At 41.6% G+C, this 20,091-nt stretch overlaps 1 protein-coding gene across 4 annotated transcripts in view; it reads right to left on the reverse strand.

The window, feature by feature from the left end:
- MYO9A (myosin IXA) overlaps positions 1–20,091 on the reverse strand; it is a 1,257,959-nt gene that overhangs the window by 380,669 nt on the left and 857,199 nt on the right. For all 4 annotated transcript variants that reach the window (XM_078685018.1, XM_078685017.1, XM_078685015.1 and 1 more), the window contains 2 exons: positions 17,181–17,494; positions 14,508–16,106 (listed from right to left, as the gene is read on the reverse strand). In XM_078685018.1, coding sequence (XP_078541144.1) covers positions 14,508–16,106; positions 17,181–17,494 — 1,913 coding nt within the window. The remainder of the gene's footprint in view (positions 1–14,507; positions 16,107–17,180; positions 17,495–20,091) is intronic.

Genomic DNA, 20,091 nt, shown 5'->3' on the forward strand with positions numbered 1-20,091 from the left:
ATATGTCAGATGTCTTTGTAAAAACTTGATGTAGGCCTTGGCCGGGTCTTCTAAACCGATTAAGTTGATAATCCAATATGAGAAAGAGGGAGAAAAGAATACACAATGAAGTGCCCGGACAGATATACAAAAAGGTTAAATCGATAACCCTAAAAAGTTTAAGGGAAATCTGTGCGGTCCTATAGAAATGATAGTAAAGCCCCAGATGGCGGGCCAGGGTCACTTCATGCATGAAACTTACTTTTTAAGTCTCAAAAGATCGAAGATGTGGGTGATGCAGACTTCGTGTAGTTGTAAATCAGCTCTGCCATGTAGTAGAGATATGTTTATAGACCATCAAGGTAATCTGAAACATATAAATCCATAACAGAATATGTAAACCGGAATATAAAGCCGGGGTATGAAAATTCCCTCTAGAGCTAGCCGAAAGGAAACATTATTTCTCTCATGGGATGCAATTGAAGTTAAAACATCAAGTAAGCGAAGCGAAACGGGCCATAATACCCACTAGTCCCTGGAAATACTGCCGAGGATCTTATCAAGGACAAATAACGTGACCTAAGAAGTGGTCAGATTTTACCATTCTCTTAGACTATTACCTGTATTGAATTCTAATGTCCACTGGATATAAAGATAAGTTAACCACTTTGGACGAAGATGTGGGCACTGGACACCAGTAGGCCTAGAAGGGAGAAAAAGATGACCTGACTGAAACCGGGATAGGGCAAATAAGCCAAGTTCGTCAAGCAACATAAAAGATTTGCAAATGTAGAGACACAGCCTATGAAACCACAGTCACAATACATATTCTGTCTAACCAGTAGTATTGACCTTATTTAATGCAAAGTGTACTGAGCAGTAATAAGGTTCACATGCGATTCAAGGCTCTTGATCCTATAAGGATCACTCTCCCTGCCCTGATTAATTGATCCTGTAAGGATCACTCTCCCTACCCAGACTGGTGAGAGAATCATAAGCGCAAAAGCGGTTTCCAATATAATAGAACCTGACTCCACTATAGCATAAAGCTCTTTCAATGCAGGATGTCCTTAAGATTAAAATGATGAGAAAATCATGAGCGCAAAACCAATTTTCAATATGAAAAGACATGACTCCACTGAAGCAATAAGCTTTTTCCATGCAGGCTGTACTAAAAATTACAATGGAGCCTATACGATTCAAAGCACTTGATCATATAGAAAACACTCTCCACATACACTGAATACGAAGTTACATGGGGCTTCCACAATCCAAAGTGCGCAAGTTAAAAGTAGCAATGCAGCAGTCTTAAAATATAAATAAGACTCCCATGATCTCTGGCCCCCTTGAATGATAATTAAAATTAAATTAGTCCACCTAATGTGAGAGTAACATGATCCTATCTTAGAAACTCCAAGAAAGGGGACTTGCAAACATCAGGTCTGTAACAGCCTTACCGATCGTGATAAATCGCCCTGCAGTCATCCACAGAGCCTTCGTCCTTTCCGAAATCCGCAAACCGATCCACCCAGACATAGTAGGAGGGTGATTGACTATATTTATAGTCAGACTAATAAGGGATAAGTGGAAGCACCTGAATTTGACGCGCGAAATGCTGAAACATGGGACCTGGCCTTAACACAGTCATTACACGAAAGTACGGTGGCCATCTTTGAGTGTATAAGATAACACTATATTTAATGATGATCAGATCGCATAGGCAGTGTAAGTAATTTCTTATATGTCCTAGGACATATAAAACGGGAAAACGGAATAAACAAAAAATTGTAACAACCCCAAATAACGGGTGTTTGGATATGTATGCCGTAATTTTAGTTCTAGTTGTAAAAGTAGGCAATTGATATAATAAATCGTGAATGAGCTTGAGTAGGTGAAAAATACTATCCGGTGTCCCAATCAATCTCCAGGGTGAAGCGACTACCTAATACTAAAAAGTGGGGTCAAATGCATCGGATTCGATCTCCGTTGCATCGTTCTGTGGTAGATGAGTAGAGATAGGAACAGCCTTGCGGAGCCTGAGGTACAGGGTTCGAACGCGCCCCACGCACCTCCCGTATGTGAACGAAAAAAAGAGAACTGCACCCAGAGCATTTTATCTATAAGGCATCAATATTGAAATAATAGGCAAAAACATTTTTTTACATGATATAATGAGGTTTGTGAAAGAATATGAATAATCCAATCCCCCTATAATAATCTAGGTAAAGCAAATAAGTAAAAAGAGAGAAACAGTTCAAGAAAAAGTATAAATGTTAGATAAAGAGAGGAAAAGCGGAACAAGCAACATGAGGAAGAAGCAGCATAATAATAGCATCCTGATGAATATGGACACTCTCAATGTTCATGGGAAGCTGAAATCTGAGGATGTCTTTTTTCAGTGTTCCATTAGCGTTATCTTTAACACATGTAAAAAGAGTAAGGGTCCATTCTATACAGTCAGTCACAATCTTGTTTTCTGCTTCATGAAATGACATTACAGAATTAAATATGAGATGCAGCAACGAAGAATAATTATTAATGCAGATGTGACCTGAAATGAAGCAGGCATGAATTCATAAAAAGCACATCTGTTATTATTTCAATGTCCGCTCCCAAAGGCAAAGTTTTTGATGGAACTAAGAGTAAGAATGACTGTTTGTTGATATGTCCTTGAATTTTATCTGAGGCAAGGAAAGAGAAGAGCTATTCGAGGAAATAGTGTAGTTCGTCCTCTGTGTTATGGCCGAGTTCAATGCAGCGCAATCTGCATATCCAGCCCGCCTCTCGTTGTCTCAGGGCAAGTTCCCTATTTCCTCCTCTTGGATGAGCAGGCTGATGGTCAATGCCAAGGAACCATATATTGTCCGTGTCTTTATGGAATTCCCGCATATGGAAAGTCATGGGGAGTCTCAGATCCCCATTGCGTCTTGCACGCACATGTTCCTGGATGCGGATTTTAAGGGCTCTTTTTGTACTGCCTACATAGATTTTGTTGCAATCACACCCCAAGATGTATATCACATATTTGGTGTTGCAATTAATCAAGTGGTCTATTTTGTAAGTTTTTTTAGTATTAAAACAGAACTCTTTGGTTCTATTTCTCCGCAATGAGCACATGTTGCAGTCACTGCATGTGTAAAAACCTTTTGTCGAAGGCATGAGCCAGTTTGTCTGTTTGTAAGATTCAATGTAGCTCGGACACAACATGTCACAGAGGTTTTTACCCCTCCTGTAACAAATTTTGGGAGTCTTGGCCACCGAATCCTGTAGGCTCGGTATATCTGCAATGAGGTGCCAATGTCTCCTCAGAATGTTAAAGATTTTGCTACTTTGATCAGAGAACTGCGTGCTAAAAGGCAATGGTCTATTGATATTTGTTTTTGTACATGTGGGTACTAAGGTGCTTTGTCTTGTTGTTTGTAACACTTTTCTGTTTGCCTTTCTAAGGGTATTTATGGGATATCCCCTATCCTGGAAGCGTTTTCTGTTTCTTGGATATTCTGGAGGAAAATATCCTCTGTGCTGCAATTGCGGCGCATACGGATCATTTCCCCGTATGGAATGTTCTCGATTACATGTCGGGGGTGAGCACTCTCATAATGTAATATACTGTTACAGGCAGTCAATTTGCGATGTGTACAACTATGGATTTTGTTGTTCTCCACAAAGAACGTGACATCCAAGAAATCAATAGCATGTTGGCTATGTGCCATTGTAAAACGGACATTGAAAGGGTTGGCATTGAGACACTCAAAATATTCCATCAGGTCTGGGGTAGGTCCATCCCAGATCATAATCACATCATCGATGTACCTACCCCAGAATATTATATTGTTCATCCATTTGGCCGCATGACGTCCCCAGGCATGCTCCCGCTCAAACCAGCCCATGAAAAGGCCGGCGTAAGCGGGAGCATACCTTGAGCCCATCGCAGTTCCCTGCGTCTGGTGGTACCATCTAGAATCATGTAAGAAGAATTTTTTTGACAGGATGATTTCAGTCATTTCAAAGAGGACGCCGTTATGTAACAGATGGGCTGCTGTCCTCCTATCCAAGAAAGTCTCCAGTGCCCTTATCCCAAAGTCCTTTTTTATGCAAGTGTAAAGCCCAACGACATCAAGGGTGACAAAATTAAGAGTATCTGACCAGGTGAAGGCCTTCAATTTACCAAGAATATCCTTTGTATCTCTCAGATATGCTGGGAGATTCTGTACCATAGGTTGAATAAATGTATCCACATACTCTGAAAGTTTTTCTGTGGGTGAGTTAATCCCCGAAATGATCGGGCGGCCTGGTGGAAAGAGGCCACCCTTATGGATTTTTGGTAGTATGTAAATACAGGGAAAGGATGGGGCCGTCACCGTTGGGTATCTACATTCTTCTTCACTGAGTAAGCCCGTCTCTCGCCATTCTACTAGCCTCATGTTTATGTGAGAAGTGAGGGCCTCAATTGGGTTATTCTTAAGTTTGGTGTAACAGGTGGTATCTGATAACTGGCGATCAATTTCGCCCATGTAGTCTTCCTTATTCATAATAACCACGTTTCCACCTTTGTCCGCCTCGCGGATGACAATGGTGGGATCCAGGTGGAGGTTTTTTAGGGCTTCAGATTCTTTGCGTGTTAGATTGTATTTACGGGGGCCAGGACGTGTAGGGTTCTCCAATATTTGGTAGAAACCCTGGGTGACCTTTTCATGAAAGATATCAATGTTTGGGTGGGTACCTGTGGGAATAAATCTGGACCTAGGTTTGAGTCGACTTTCAATTGTAACATTTTCCACAATGTTAAGTTCACTTCTAACATTTTCAATATTAACAGATGTATCAAGTTCCACAGTCATCATTGCTTGAATGGTGTTTATTTCATTCACAGTGTAATCCGTAACACAATTAACATTGTTTAAAGTTTCATGATGAGTGGGATTGCGTGAAAAGTGATCTTTTAATTTTAACAATCTAGTAAGTTTCATTAAATCCACAAATAGGTCTACATCCCCTCCTACTTGGTTTGGGCAAAAACCTAATCCCTTACAAAGGACTGAAATTTCCTCCTGCTTAAGTTCTCTCTTGGACAAGTTGACAACAATGGATCTTTCTAACCTTTCCTCTTCTGTTCTGGCTATTGTTGTTGGCTCCCCATTTTTTTGGATCTTGTTAGTCTCCCCAATGGTTCCAAATTAGTTTTTTTTTAATTTCTGTTTACGTTTCTGCCAGCTCCTCCCTCCCCTTCTTGTCTTGGATGTTCTCTGTGCGTGCGTCGCGCCCCAAGTCGCAACCTCTCCATCTCCAATAAAAAATTACTAGACCTTGTTTCAACTTCAGTTGTACCTAGAGGTTCGATTGAGGAAACGGAGCTTGCTACTGATGATATTGAGGTAATAGTATTTGCAGTGCTCAGCTCTGGAGTGTCTACTCTTTGTCTTTTGCCCTCTCCAGGGACTTTCACTTTATCATATTTGTGGGCAAAGGTATAAACCCTTCCATCTTTATAGTCCTTATCATCCCTTCTAATTTTCTTCAGTTTTTTCTCTCTCAAATAAATTTGATGTTTTTCTAAAACCCCATCTAATATAGCATAGTTTTTCTTAACCACATCCTTCAGTTCAGATAAAGCTCTCTCTCTTTCCAACTCCTCTATTTCCTCCTGGGCTTTAGCTCCCTTCTTCCAGAGATCATGGGAGTCTTATTTATATTTTGAGACTGCTGCATTGCTACTTTTAACTTGCGCACTTTGGATTGTGGAAGCCCCATGTAACTTCGTATTCACTGTATGTGGAGAGTGTTTTCTATATGATCAAGTGCTTTGAATCGTATAGGCTCCATTGTAATTTTTAGTACAGCCTGCATGGAAAAAGCTTATTGCTTCAGTGGAGTCAGGTCTTTTCATATTGAAAATTGGTTTTGCGCTCATGATTTTCTCATCATTTTAATCTTAAGGACATCCTGCATTGAAAGAGCTTTATGCTATAGTGGAGTCAGGTTCTATTATATTGGAAACCGCTTTTGCGCTTATGATTCTCTCACCAGTCTGGGTAGGGAGAGTGATCCTTACAGGATCAATTAATCAGGGCAGGGAGAGTGATTCTTATAGGATCAAGAGCCTTGAATCGCATGTGAACCTTATTACTGCTCAGTACACTTTGCATTAAATAAGGTCAATACTACTAGTTAGACAGAATATGTATTGTGACTGTGGTTTCATAGGCATTGTCTCTAGATTTGCAAATCTTTTATGTTGCTTGACGAACTTGGCTTGTTTGCCCTATCCCTGTTTCAGTCAGGTCATCTTTTTCTCCCTTCTAGGCCTACTGGTGTCCAGTACCCACATCTTCGTCCAAAGTGGTTAACTTATCTTTATATCCAGTGGACATTAGAATTCAATACAGGTAATAGTCTAAGAGAATGGTAAAAACTGACCACTTCTTAGGTCACGTTATTTGTCCTTGATAAGATCCTCGGCAGTATTTCCAGGGACTAGTGGGTATTATGGCCCGTTTCGCTTCGCTTACTTGATGTTTTAACTACAATTGCATCGCATGAGATAAATAATGTTTCCTTTCGGCTAGCTCTAGAGGGAATTTGCATACCCCGGCTTTATATTCCGGTTTACATATTCTGGCGTGGATTTATATGTTTCAGATTACCTGGATGGTCTATAAACATATCTCTACTATGTGGCAGAGCTGATTTACAACTACACGAAGTCTGCATCACCCACATCTTAGATCTTTTGAGACTTAAAAAGTAAATTTCATGCATGAATTGACCCTGGCCCGCCATCTGGGGCTTTACTATCATTTCTATAGGACCGCACAGATTTCCCTTAAACTTTTTAGGGTTATCGATTTAACCTTTTTGTATATCTGTCCTGGCACTTCATTGTGTATTCTTTTCTCCCTCTTTCTCATATTGGATTATCAACTTAATCGGTTTAGAAGACCCGGCCAAGGCCTACATCAAGTTTTTACAAAGACATCTGACATATGGATAGGCGCCATATAGACCCTTAACGTGGAAGATTAACTTGGAAGCATTTGCTTTACAGTAAATAAGGTATTTTGTTTGAATAAATTTAAGACTTGCCTCTCACTGTCCCCTCGGTTCTAGCCTTTCTGTTTCCTCTTTTCCACACCTTTGTCTAATATCACTCAATAAATATTCTTGAAACAGACTCAGATTTCTAAATTAGGCACACTTATATGAGTCTTAATTGTTCTGTATTATCTGCTGCTCTTCTTCCTCTAACTTATCCAGCTTAAATGTTTTTTTTGATTACACTATTGAAGACATTAGTAACATGTTTGCTAGGTGGCTTAAGAAACCACCTTTCCTGTTATCTTTCGGCTGTCTTTTTAGCAATCTTTGTTTTAATTAAATGTGAAACTAGGCCTATTGTTTATGTCTGTATATGTTGGTTCTTAAATATAGGCTTTTTAATCAGGTTTGTTTAGCTTACATCTCTCGGGTTGTATACTGAGTCTATGTAAGTATTGTCAAATCTTTGTGTGTAATCTATGTCTTTTATTAAAAAATTGTTTTTATTTTAAATATGTTTGTATTAACAGCCCTGAAGAAGTCCCAACGGGACGAAACGCGTCGGCTGTACGGTGTTAACGATTGAAAATAAAGACTTTTTGAAAAAACAAGAAAAACATCTCCTCTCCGCGATTCATTAATAATATTGTATCTTGAAGAATATTGTGGTGCACCTTTGCGGTTGTTTATCTGTATTACATTCCCTAGGGAATAGGCACAGTAACGGTGGGTGCTAGACAGTGTGCACACAAACCCCTATTGTAATTTGAGGGGACTATATATTTGTTTGGGGAGAAAGGAGGCCAGGTGCTGTCAGTAGGAAGGGTCCATCGTTATGCTTCACTTCTCATGTGTATGGTAGACCATGTAGCTGCTCTACAGAAGTCTTCTAGTGGAATGTTTCCCAGGAAAGCCATTGATGCCCCCATTTTGCGCATAGAGTGAGCTTTTGGGGGAACTGTTAGAGTGTGTTTAGCTTTGTGGTAGCATATTTGAATGCATTTAACTATCCATCTGGCTATTCCTGATTTTGAGATAGGGTTTCCTTTATGTTGTGGTGAAAAAGCGACAAACAACTGTTTTGTTTTCCTGAATGTTTTGGTTCAGTCAACATAGTATAACAGAGCTCTTCTCACATCTAGTGTGTGTAAGGCTCTTTCAGCTACTGACTGCGGGTTTTGGAAGAAAACGGGCAATTCAATGGACTGATTGATATGAAAAGTGGATATGACCTTTGGCATGAACGTGGGGTTAGTACATAGTACCACTTTACTTGCATGTAGGGTTCCTGAATTGTTAGAGCCTGTAACTCACTTACTCGTCTGAGTGAAGTGATGGCAATTAAAAATTCCACCTTCCATGTTAGAAATTGCAGTTCACATGAGTGGAGTGGTTCAAAAGGAGGTCCCATAAGTCTGGTAAGTACTATATTTAAGTTTCAGACTGGTGAAGGTGGATGTTTGGGAGGGATTATCCTTTTAAGCCCTTCAATGAAAGCCTTGATTGCTGGAACTCTGAACAGAGACAGGTGTTGTCTGTTTTGTAGGTATGCTGCTATAGCTGCAAGATGAAGTCTTATTGAAGAGTATGCTAGATTGCATCTTTGAAGATGCAACGTGTAACAGATAATGTTTTGTATTGGAGCGTCTAATGGATTGATTTGGTTATTGTTGCAATAGATTACAAATCTTTTCCATTTGGCTGCATAGCATGCTCTAGTAGTTGGACGTCTCGCCTCGTTGATAATGTTCATACAATCAGGAGGCAAATTGAGATAACCAAATTCTAAGACTTCAGGAGCCAGATCGCTAGGTTCAGTTAATTGGGATCTGGGTGCCTGATTTCTCCATGGTTCTGAGTTAGAAGATGTAGCGACAGACGCAGTCTTTGGTGTGGAACAACGGAGTGTTCTAGGAATGTTGTGTACCATGGTTGTCTCGCCCATGTTGGAGCAACCAGGATCATTGTCAGTGACTGCTGACGTAGTTTGCGTGCCACAAGTGGGATCAGTGGGGCTGGTGGAAAAGCGTACACAAATCTGCCTGACCAGTTCATCCATATCACATTGCCCTGTGACAACGGATGTGGGAACCTGGCGGCAAAGTACTGGCATTTTAAGTTTTCGTTTGTGGCAAACAGATCTATGTCTGGATGCTCCCATTTTTGAAAGAATGGCTGGTGAGCTTGAGGGTGAATCTCCCATTCGTGTATCTCTTGGCTGTGTCTGCTTAACAGATCCGCTATTTGATTGTCTTTCCCTGGCAGGTGTTGTGCTAGGAGGAAGATGTTCTTTGGTATTGCCCATCTCCATATGCTCTGCGCTAGATGAGAAAGCTGTAAGGAGTGAGTCCCTCCCTGTTTCTGGATGTAATACATGGCTGTCATGTTGTTCGTCTGGATCAACACAGCTTTGTTGTATATATATTTTTGGAATGCTTTCAGTGCCAGAAATACTGCTAGCAACTCTAAGTGGTTGATATGCAGTTTCTTTGCCCTGGCTGTCCAGAGCCCTTAGACTGTGTATTGATGTAGGTGGGCTTCCCAGCCTGTCAGTGATGCGTCCGCTGTCAATACTACTTGTGGAACTTGCTCTTGGAACAGTCGCCCCTTGGAAAGGTTTTGTGGATTCCATCACTGCAGAGAGTTGTAAGTGCGACTGTCTACCAACACTAGGTCTTTTAGTTGTCCTTGAGCTTGGTTCCACTGCCTTGCTAGGCATTCTTGTAATGGACGCATTTGAAGTCTGGCGTGGGGGACAATGAATATGCTGGAGGCCATCATGCCTATGAGTTGCATGAACACTCACGCTGGTAAGGAGTGTTGTGGCTGAAACCTTTGAATCAGAGTCTGCATATTGGCTATCCGGACTGGATTTGGATATGCCTTTGCCACTGATGTATTTATTGTAGCTCACAGATATTGCTGTATGTGGGAGGGTTGCAGATGAGATTTTGGGTAATTTATGGAAAAACCCAGACTGTGCAGCAGCTGGAGTGTTTGAGACGTGTGACTTGCACATTGGGCGTGTGACTTGGCTTTTATGAGCCAATCGTCAAGATAGGGAAATATGTGAATGTGTTGCCTCCTGAGGTGTGCTGCCACTACAGCTAGGCACTTGGTGAATACTCTTGGATCTGTAGTTACTCCAAAAGGGAGAACTTTGAACTGGTAGTGTTGTCCTTCTATTGTGAACCTGAGATATTTCCTGTGAGCTGGGTGAATAGGAATGTGGAAGTATGCGTCCTTGAGGTCTAGTGTGGCAAGGAAGTCGCCTTGCTGAAGCAATGTGAGTACCTGTTGTAAGGTTATCATATGGAAGTGCTCTGAAAGTATGTATTGGTTCAGAGGTCTGAGGTCTAATATGGGTCTGAGCGACCCGTCCTTTTTGGGAATTAGGAAGTACAGAGAATATACTCCTATTCCTTGGTGTTGAAAAGGGACTGGCTCTATGGCGCCCTTTTGTAGCATGGTTTGGACCTCTTGCTGTAACAGTGTTATATGTTCCTTGGACATAGGACGGTGTTTGGGTGGTATGTTGGGTGGAGTAGAAGTGAGTTCCAGGCAATAACCATACTGGATAATTTGTCTCACCCACCTGTCCGTGGTAATTGCGTTCCAGACAGGTAGGAATTGGTTGATTCTGCCTCCGAATGGTGTTATATGGTCTGGAGGGAGTGTGGTGAAGTCACTGTTTGGTGGCAGTGGAGGCTCCACGTCCTCTGCCCTTATTATTGTTTCCCCTGTAACCTCCTCTATTAGAGCCTTTGTTAAAAGTGCTCTGGGTATTTGACTTGAAGGTAGAGGAGCTTTGCGATGTGTTGCCCCTTCCTGTACCTCTATATGAGGAGCGACGAAAGGACCCCCGGTGTTGTTGGTACTGAAGCGCCCCCATTGACTTGGCAGTTTCAGTGTCCTTTTTCATTTTATCTAAAATGGTGTCAACTGCAGGGCCAAACAGAAAGTCTTGGTTTACTGGCTGATTGAGGATGGTGGATTGCACCTCAGTTATAAATACAGATATGCGTAACAATGCGTGTCTGCGCAATGGAACGCTGGTATTGATAGATCTGGCCGATGTATCGGCTGCGTCTAGCGCACATTTAATGGAGGCATTGGTTATGAACTTGCCTTCCTGAATGAGGTCGTTGGCCTGTGCCTTAAAGGGTTCTGGTAGGTGTTGCATTAGAGTCTCGAGCTGGTCGTAGTGTGCTCTAATATATCTCGCTAATAGGGCTTGTGTATTAGCAATTCTCCATGAATTAGCGGCCTGTGAAGCTACTCTTTTTCCCGAGGCTTCTAGGATTTTAGATTCTTTATCAGGAGGGGGAGCATCTCCTGTTGTCTGTGAATTGGCTCTTTTAAGAGCATTTGCAATGACTAAAGAATCTAAAGGCAACTGCTGTTTTATATATGTAGGGTCTGCTGGTGCTGCCTTATATTTTCTCTCTATTCTTGGATTTATCACCCGCGCCCTAGCAGGATCTTTAAATATGTCCGGCGCGTGCTTGAGGACCCCTTTAAGCATGGGAAGAGTTCTGACGTTTTTCTCAGAAGTGGGGAAAGTGTCAAACAAAAAGTCCTCCTCTATAGGGTCAGTGTGCATATCTACGTTGTGATATTTAGCTGCCCTGTCTATAAGCTGATTAAACATGATTGTGTCGTCTGTAGGCGACGGTTTTGTAGGGTATGGGGAGGTATCTGGGATGGGCTGTTGTTCATCAGGAACATTTTGATCATCCCATGTATTATCTTGTGGATCAGGATCCCCAGTTTCATCATAGGTGTATTGAGGATCTTCCCCCATGTCCTCTCCCTCATTGTGCTCAGAGTTTTGTGGGAGAGTAAGGAACGAAAGGCATATCAGGAAGAAAAGGAGGAGGAGTGAAAGGCCTTGAAGGAGATGTGCCAAAGTATTTTTTCTTTGGAGAAACAGGAGAAGGAGTGTCTTGTGGTAAAGGCCTCTTCTTTCTGTGGTAAACTACCACGTGTCCCGTTTCTGGATCAATATATAATTTAGATTGCTCTTCAGTCACCGGATCTGGGTGGAATAGTTCTTCCTCAACAGTCCGTGGCTTTGGCGTGGTAGGCTTTGGTCTATGGACTTTCTTTGTAGTTTGTGGCTCAAGGCTTTTTGGTGTTGGAGCTCCCTTGGGCTCGACAGCTTTCTTAGGTTCGATAACCTTTTTCGGTTCAACGCCTTTTTTGTCTTTCAAGTCCTTCTTTGGGTCGGCGCCCTTTTTAGGGTCGGCGACTGGTTTTGGATCGACTGGGACTCTTAGTTCGGTACGTTTTTTGTCCGAATCCAGGTGTTTTTTCGGGTCGATTGCCTTCTTTATGTGTTCGGCAGCCTTTTCTGGTTCGTCTGTTTCGGTTGGATCGACACCTTTTTGGTCTGATCATTTTCCTTCGGTTCCGATGTCTTCGTTTCCAATGGCTTTTTGGGCTCGACGACGCGCTTCGGTATCAAGCTTTTTGGTGCCGATGGTTTTTGCGGCTCGACGCGCTTTGGCGTCGAGTGTTTCGGTGTCGAGGGTTGTTTGACGTCAACAGCCTCCTTTGGGTGTACGCCCTTTGGATCGACGGCCTTTGTTTTAGAGTCGATGTTTTTTGGTTGGACCACCTTTTTTGGTTCTGCGCCCTTCGGGTCTCCCAGTTTTTTCGGTTCGACGGCCTTTGGCTGGGAAACTCGTTTTGGCTCGATTACCTTCTTCGGGCCTGGGCTACCGGAGGGCGTGTGTTTAGGCTTCGGAGCTGAGCCGAGAAGTGGGGTCTCCGAAGGAATGTCTCAATCTTGGCTAAGACCTTTCGGCGATGCTTCGACCGGAGCCTTGTTTGTTGGGCTGTGTGGAGTGGGGGGCTGAGTACTCACAGTTTGCCCCGGCGTGATTTGGTCATCGGAGTCCGACTGGTCCTCGACGGTGACGATTTCTAAATCGGAGTCGGCAGCTTCGGGGAGATTTTGCTCGTCCTGCAAGATATTCTCCGGTTCCGACTTCTGCATCTCTCGCCTGGCAGCCCGTCAATTCTGGATGGTTTTTTGGATCAGAATTGGGCACACGCCGGGCAATCTTCTTCTTTGTGTTCAGGTGACAAACAATTATTGCATACTGTATGTTTGTCAGTATGCGGGAACTTCGAGTGGCATTGTGGGCACCTTTTGAATGGACTCCTTTCGATCGACGGCAGTCGCACGTGGCGTCGATAAGGCCCAACGGCCCGCGTCGACGACCGGATCAAGATGAAAAGTTGGATGAAGTCGAGGGGTACCGATCGAAAACAATACCCTCGAGTTCGAAGGCCTTTTGGCCTTAGAAAGTAGTTCGTTTCGATTCGGAATATGGAGTATTGGAAATAACATCCAAACCCAATGGCGGAAAAAAACAATCTGAGGATGGAGTGGATGCCCATGCGCACTGTAGTCCAAGGGAGGAGTCACCTATCTCGTGATACTTCGAAGACTCTTCCAGGACAACAAGGTGCAATCATCCGGACCCAACACTAGGCGGCGTTCTATGCAAAGATATGAATACAGCTGCCCACATGCCTCAAACCAATACTACTCAAGCTGCCCGATACTCGGTACATTACCAGAGGAAAACCGTAATTTTTTTAAAAGACAGAACTGTTGCAGTTATTCATGTGGGGTAAAAATAAGAACAAGCAGAGAAAAAACTTGTGCTTTAGGTGAGCAATGTCAATAACAAAAAGCAGCTTTCCGTCATATGGATCTGATAAGCAAACACTATATCAGTGATGCGATAAGTGTGGACACAATTAATAAATGTACGTTGATCAGAGAGCAGTCCATAGTCTTCTAGGTGTAGATATGTACCTTTGCACAGCTATCTTTTTGACTGATCACATTTTCATTTCCATTTGTCTGTATATGCTACAAGACATAAAATGGTAGAAAATAAAATAAAATATTGTATGGAAGCCACCATTAGGAAAGATAGTACTTCTGCTAAAACCAAAGTGGAGACATAAGTGGAAAGGTCTTCTAATACCCTACTCACCAAAAAAGGTATGCAAGAAGAAAGAGGGCAGCTTGCTTCTTATTCTGGAAAGTCAATCAAGGTGAAAGTTTCACCTAATGTAATGGGATCTAATAGCTTTTCGCCATTATGTTCCTGGACAGGACACACGTGGAAAAAATAGAACGTGTTTACTTTTATTTTAATGTCTGAACAACTCTTTAAATAAAAACAGGATAGTGATATAGGTGAACTAATTATCTTGTTTTTGTTGCAATAACCTACTGTGAAGAAGGGTATGAATGCACATGGAAAAGGGGACAAAAAGGGTGGTGGGTAATTTTGTATAACTGAAACAGCTGGGTATTTAAAACATTGCATGAATTAAATTATAGAGGACCCTTGAATACAAACATATGTAGATCTGATTTCATGTCAAACTCCAAAGTATTTTGGTAAATAAAAGAAAATTTACCAGTCAATGTTCACACATATAAAATAAAGTTACCTCCCACTTACTTGGAGATGTTGATATAGTTCTCCTTGGGAGTGAAAAATATAACACTGGTCCTGTCACCAATAGATCCAGCCATGCTCTTGTTGGTCAACCACGGCTGCCGGAAGCGCTCTGCTTTGCTAGTAAAATCTTTAGGTCCACCCTGCTGCTTTTGGCCCCATCTGTCAGTCAGGTTACTTTCCTCCCCAACCACAGTAATGCCCTCGCTCCTCTCTAGGAACATACTGACAGGCCGGTCCTTTGATGTGGGGTGAATGGAGAGATCTTCTCTTTGTCCTACTGTGAGCCCTTTTATGGCCACAGGCTGAGATGGAACTGATACCTCAGTTGGTGCACTGAGGTCCACAAGCAAAGACAATGGACGCTCTGATGATTTTCTAGATACTTGGGAGGTAGTGGAAATGGATAAGGTCTCGCAATGGAGTCTCTCATACTCATCACGGTCCTGCTGTTCAAAGGCTTTTCGCTGCCTTTCTAAGATGTCCTTCTCATGCCTTATCTTCTGCATTAGCTCCCGCTCATTGTGTTGCTGAAGTTGTTTCTGTCGTTCCTTCTTCTCTTCATTTAACCGTTGCAGTTTAACGAGCACTGGGTCTGTAGAGCCCTTTATCACACCGCCCTCAGCAGATCTGTGTGCAGTAGGCACAACCGAAATGTTGTAGTTAGATGTCCACAGATCCTCTGGCTGAAGGTTATTTCTGTTGTGTATAACATCTGCACTTTCCTTCTGTGCCAATTGTGTGCTTTGTGAATGGTTCTCAGACAGCCCCCGATTTGTTTTGTGACTGTCCTGAAGTGGAATATAAAAAGTGGGTAGGCTGCTAGATACAAGAGGTTCCCGGGGATGAGGCTTGTAGGTGGCAATCACATAACTTTCAAGAGGACTCTCTGGTAATTCACACCCTGAAGGAGTTCTTTGTTGAATAGGAGAAACATTCCAGTGTGAAACTGCAATGGAATTGAGTTGAGTCGGACTACTGACAAATGAGTTTTCTGCCATGCCTTGCTCTGATGTCTGGTCATCGGAAATCATTACTTCTATTTTACTTTGACTATCCGCATTATGCAACAGATCCAGACTCCCTTGAGAGCCTTCACTGTCCAATGTTCCCAGTGGAGAAGGCAGATCCTCAACTGTGAGCTCAATGGACGCCCGCTGCTCATCTGATGGTGACAGACCACCCCCAGTTATACGGCCCTTCAGAAGTTCTAAGCTGAATTGGGCCTGTTCCAGCTCTCTCATTCGACGGCTCTCCCGCTTTGCCCTCACCCCTTTTTTCTGATTAAGGTCCTCCAGAGACTTACGTCGCTCTCTCACAGATACCCCTTGCAACATACAAGGATCTAAAATACCAGGACCTCTCTCATGCTGCTGATATGTTAAATCTTCAGTCCTGTCGTCCAAATGCTCAAGGTGGGACTCAGGGAAATTATCCAAAACAGGTCCATTTCCCTCCCTCAACAAGCTATGCTTACAGTGTAAAATGTCAAGATTGTTACTCATGACAGACATCTCGATCCCAATTCTGTCCTCTTCTTTGATTTGCTGGGTGTCTTCCAGCTCCTTTTCTTTTAACCGTTGTTCTTTCAGAGCACGAAGCCTGAAATAGAATAGGCATATAAGTCTTTCCAATCAATGAATAAGGTTGAAAGAGTGGCATATGTACATAGAGCTCAACATATGCACCTTTTTCCTTCTCAGCTATTGCAGAGAAGGGATAATCAAGTGCCCCTCTTCAGGCTCTTAAGGATTAGCAAAGCCAAAATCAAACAGTTCTAGGCAACAGCAAACAGAGGATAACCAAAAAGAGCAACCACATTACACTATCTCAAAATTGTATTTGTAAACTTGTTGGCATAGGAATAACAAATCATTCAGTGTAATATGTAAATGAATTACAGCAGCGTTATTGCCACACGTTTCTGGTTCTTGTTTCACAATTTTGTGGCTTAATACTATGCGATGGTAAGAATAATTGATCTAACATCTAACATGAAACATCAAGAGGAATACTAGATGGCCCACGCCTTTACATTTTTACTATACCAAGATGGTCCGAATAAGAAAAGTTCTCGCCCCATTCGCAGATTATCAACTTACAATACAGGAAATAACAACTCACTTTTCTATAGCATTTCATAAAGGATATAATCCTGCTTCTAAACAATCCAATAACCTAGGCTTCCCAAGTAAATAAAATCCATTCCTAAGTGCTCATAGTAATTAGGACTGAAGTAGTACTTACTTCAGTGCACAGGCTATAGGTGCAGATTTTTAAGTATATCAATTTTGCTTGGGGAATCACATCAGAGGGAAAAAATAAAATGGAGGAGCAAATGTGGTGCTGAGAAAACCCATTGTTATTTTGAAGATGAGAAAGTTCCAGCAGCGAATTCTATTCTACATACAACATCATTGTCCCACAAACTCTTTTCAAATTTGAAAAACCTTTTAGGTTTCTGTAGAATACCTTACAATCTGTGTTAATCTACACAGTGGTACCACTGCTACAACAGAGATAGCAGTGTGTGTCTCAGTAGAGCTCTGCCTATAGGTTAGTTTGTCTGTAATAAACTACAGAATATAGGCTCAACTTAAAAAATTTACAGACCATTTACTAGCTTTTCCTAACGGATGGCACAGGTAAGCTTTTGAATTGATATTGACGTATTACCTGCAACGTGCTGAATACCCTCTGACTGCTGATTGTAACTGGATGATCTTTTTCCTTTGTGTTCTATACAGATTTTTGGCCTGGTAGCCTCTCCAAACAGCCTGCAGGCATGTTGCTGCCCTCTGTCTGCGAGCCGCATATTTCCGCCACCAGTTCTGGATAATGGGGGCAGCCGTCTTCTGTCGGAGGAATTTCTGCCTCAACACAAACCCTCGCCATCGAGACTGGATGAGAACAGCTGCATTATATAGAATAAGTGGGTCGATTTCATGTTCCAACTCATGTTTTCTTTGCTTCCAACTGCGCCAGTGTGTCTGAAATAGCAAAAAAAAGTCTAATAAAAATGGATACGTTAGGAAGCGAATTCCCAATCTTTTGATCACCTATCCTTTATTAATTACTCACACTTCTATTTTCTGATGCAAGTCAGGACCTAGACCTAAGGAATAGTGAAGCATTTTACTGAGAGAATTTGTGTAAGATCTTGGCACTACTGGATTAGAGAAACCTGGATGGGTTACTGATGGGAGATATACTAGGAGAAAACGTCTCTATAAAAGAAAATGTCTAAATCTTCCACTAGTAGTTAATGTTTTAAACGAGACAAATACAAAAATTTACGTAACCATTAAATCAAAGAAATCAAACTAATCTTATGAAACATTAAGACAGGTGGTTGTGTGTTACCATTTAAAGATTCATTACACCAATGTCAATAATTTGTTAGCGGCTACATCAAAAAAGAACGTTTTAAATGTAAGTCACAACTACCACAAACCCACTACATCTACATAAACCACAATTAAATGAAAATAAAATCAACCTTTTATATTTAATTATGTTACTCAACTAACCTAATCCTAACTTTTACTGTAAATCAAGCCTTAAATTAAATGCAATTACTAACCTTACCGCAACCCTCATACCACACCCTAACTCTAAAGTTAGCTCCGTTGGTTATACTAACCGACAACATCTTCTAGTGTTAAGATCACTGTTGAGCAGTCTAATGTGAAGGGTAAATGGTTGTCCGTATTGTTAGACATGACTTTCAAATGTGTAATTGAAATGAGATGACCGGCATTAGTGACCAAACGGAAAGATTTGCCATACACTTTTTAAAAGAGGCCCTGGACTGACATATAGAGGCTTGTACTCTTTTCAGACTGGACTCACTATTCAGTTGTGTGCAAATTTTTCTCTAGGATTAACATTTATCAGGTAAAAGGTTTGTAGCAACATGACTATGAAATAAGAGGGGTCTTACCACCATATACCATCACATATGAATCTTGCGCCAAGAATCCTAGGACAAACAGTGAAAAGGAAAGCATTGGATGACCAAACCAATTTTTCAGTCCTTTCTTAATATGGGTTAAAGCCTTTGAAGAGTGTTTCTGATATTAATGTTTTTAAGTGAATGCTAAAAACCTGTGAAGGCAATCACGCACTCGCATATAATACATAAGAAAAGTGAGGGAAAGCTAAAAATAATCACTGGAGAGAAAAATCTGAAAGGCCTAGAGATCAAAATAAGAACTCTCAACAATTCTACAGTCAGATCTGCGGATAATATGAAATAAGGCATTAACACAATCTTCATCCACATGTCTGAATATTTAGTCTTCTTAGTATACCAACAATATTGGCAAGTAAGTGGGAAAGGTTGAAAACTCCCACCAAGCGAACAGAATAATAGTAAAATAAGTAAAAGAATTTAAAAAAAGGTTAGGGTGAAACTGGGAATCATAATGAAGGCTTGCTTAACATTCTTCAGACATCTACAGTGCGTGTTCAGCGGTAGATCCAGGTACAAATGTTTTTTTTCCAAAACATACAACTGCCAAAAATCTCAGATGAATGTGAGCTACTCAATGCAGATGGGAATGGAATGGATCATTGTAAGAAACTGGCTCTATATATACTGCACCAAAGTGAGGTACAGTGTGTATAGAGTCCAAGGGTCTCCAGAGGTTTGGCAGAGGCTAAGGTTAGATAGAACCTTACTCTCTAACGTGGCAGCTTGGTCAAGCAGTAAGGCAGTATCAGAGGACAGTGTAAAGCATTTGATGTACACACTCAGTCAGCAAATGGTCTCACACACCCAAGAACTGAACTCTAGGCCAATTGTTTTGTAGTAAAAAAAATAATGTGTTATTTCTAGAACCGAGCAAGCATGGTGAAGGTAAGCATAAAAATACTTTTCAGTAGCAAATTACTTGTATGAACACAGTTCAAAATAGCAGAGCAACTTGTACTGGATTTGGTTACAGTTTTAAGAAAGCAGTTTGCAACACATTGTAGGTATAGTACATTCAATTGAATGGGCTTTTTAAGTAAAATGCAGTTAATTACTTTTCAGATTACTTTTACTAACACAGAACTGGATCCTAGATTCAGCCCTGGAACATTTCCTGAAAACAGGTGAGTAAATGCGTTTTGGTTAAAAATTTTAAAGAATATTATTGTATTTCAAAAGTTGACACTTTTTCACATAGACTCATCAATGTTATCCTATGGGAGGAAATTCACTTAGCAGGTAAGTTAGGTTATCGTTACTTTTTCTTACTCAGTGCTGGATTCTGAATTCAGCACAGGGACATTTCCTGAAAACAGTGGAGAAAATGCGTTTTGGTTAATCTGCTGATTTTTAAGGAATATTTGTAGTTTCCAAAAGTCGAAACTTTTTGGGAGAAAAAGTGTCAATGTTATCCTATGAGGAAAAATGAGTTATAGGTTTCAAAGTAAGTAATCGGCCTTTTGAGTTAGGGTTCTGGGGTTAGACTCAGGGGTCTCCCAGGATCAGTGATGCACTGTTGTTGCACCCTCAGCGGTGCTCGCACGGCCGGGTGCAGAGTGTTGAGGCCCTATGTTATCCGGTAGAGGGACTCCGGCTGGTGGCGGCTGGCAA

The sequence above is a fragment of the Lissotriton helveticus genome, chromosome 3_2, assembly GCF_964261635.1.
Source record: "Lissotriton helveticus chromosome 3_2, aLisHel1.1, whole genome shotgun sequence".
In the NCBI taxonomy this organism is placed as follows: Eukaryota; Metazoa; Chordata; class Amphibia; order Caudata; family Salamandridae; genus Lissotriton; species Lissotriton helveticus.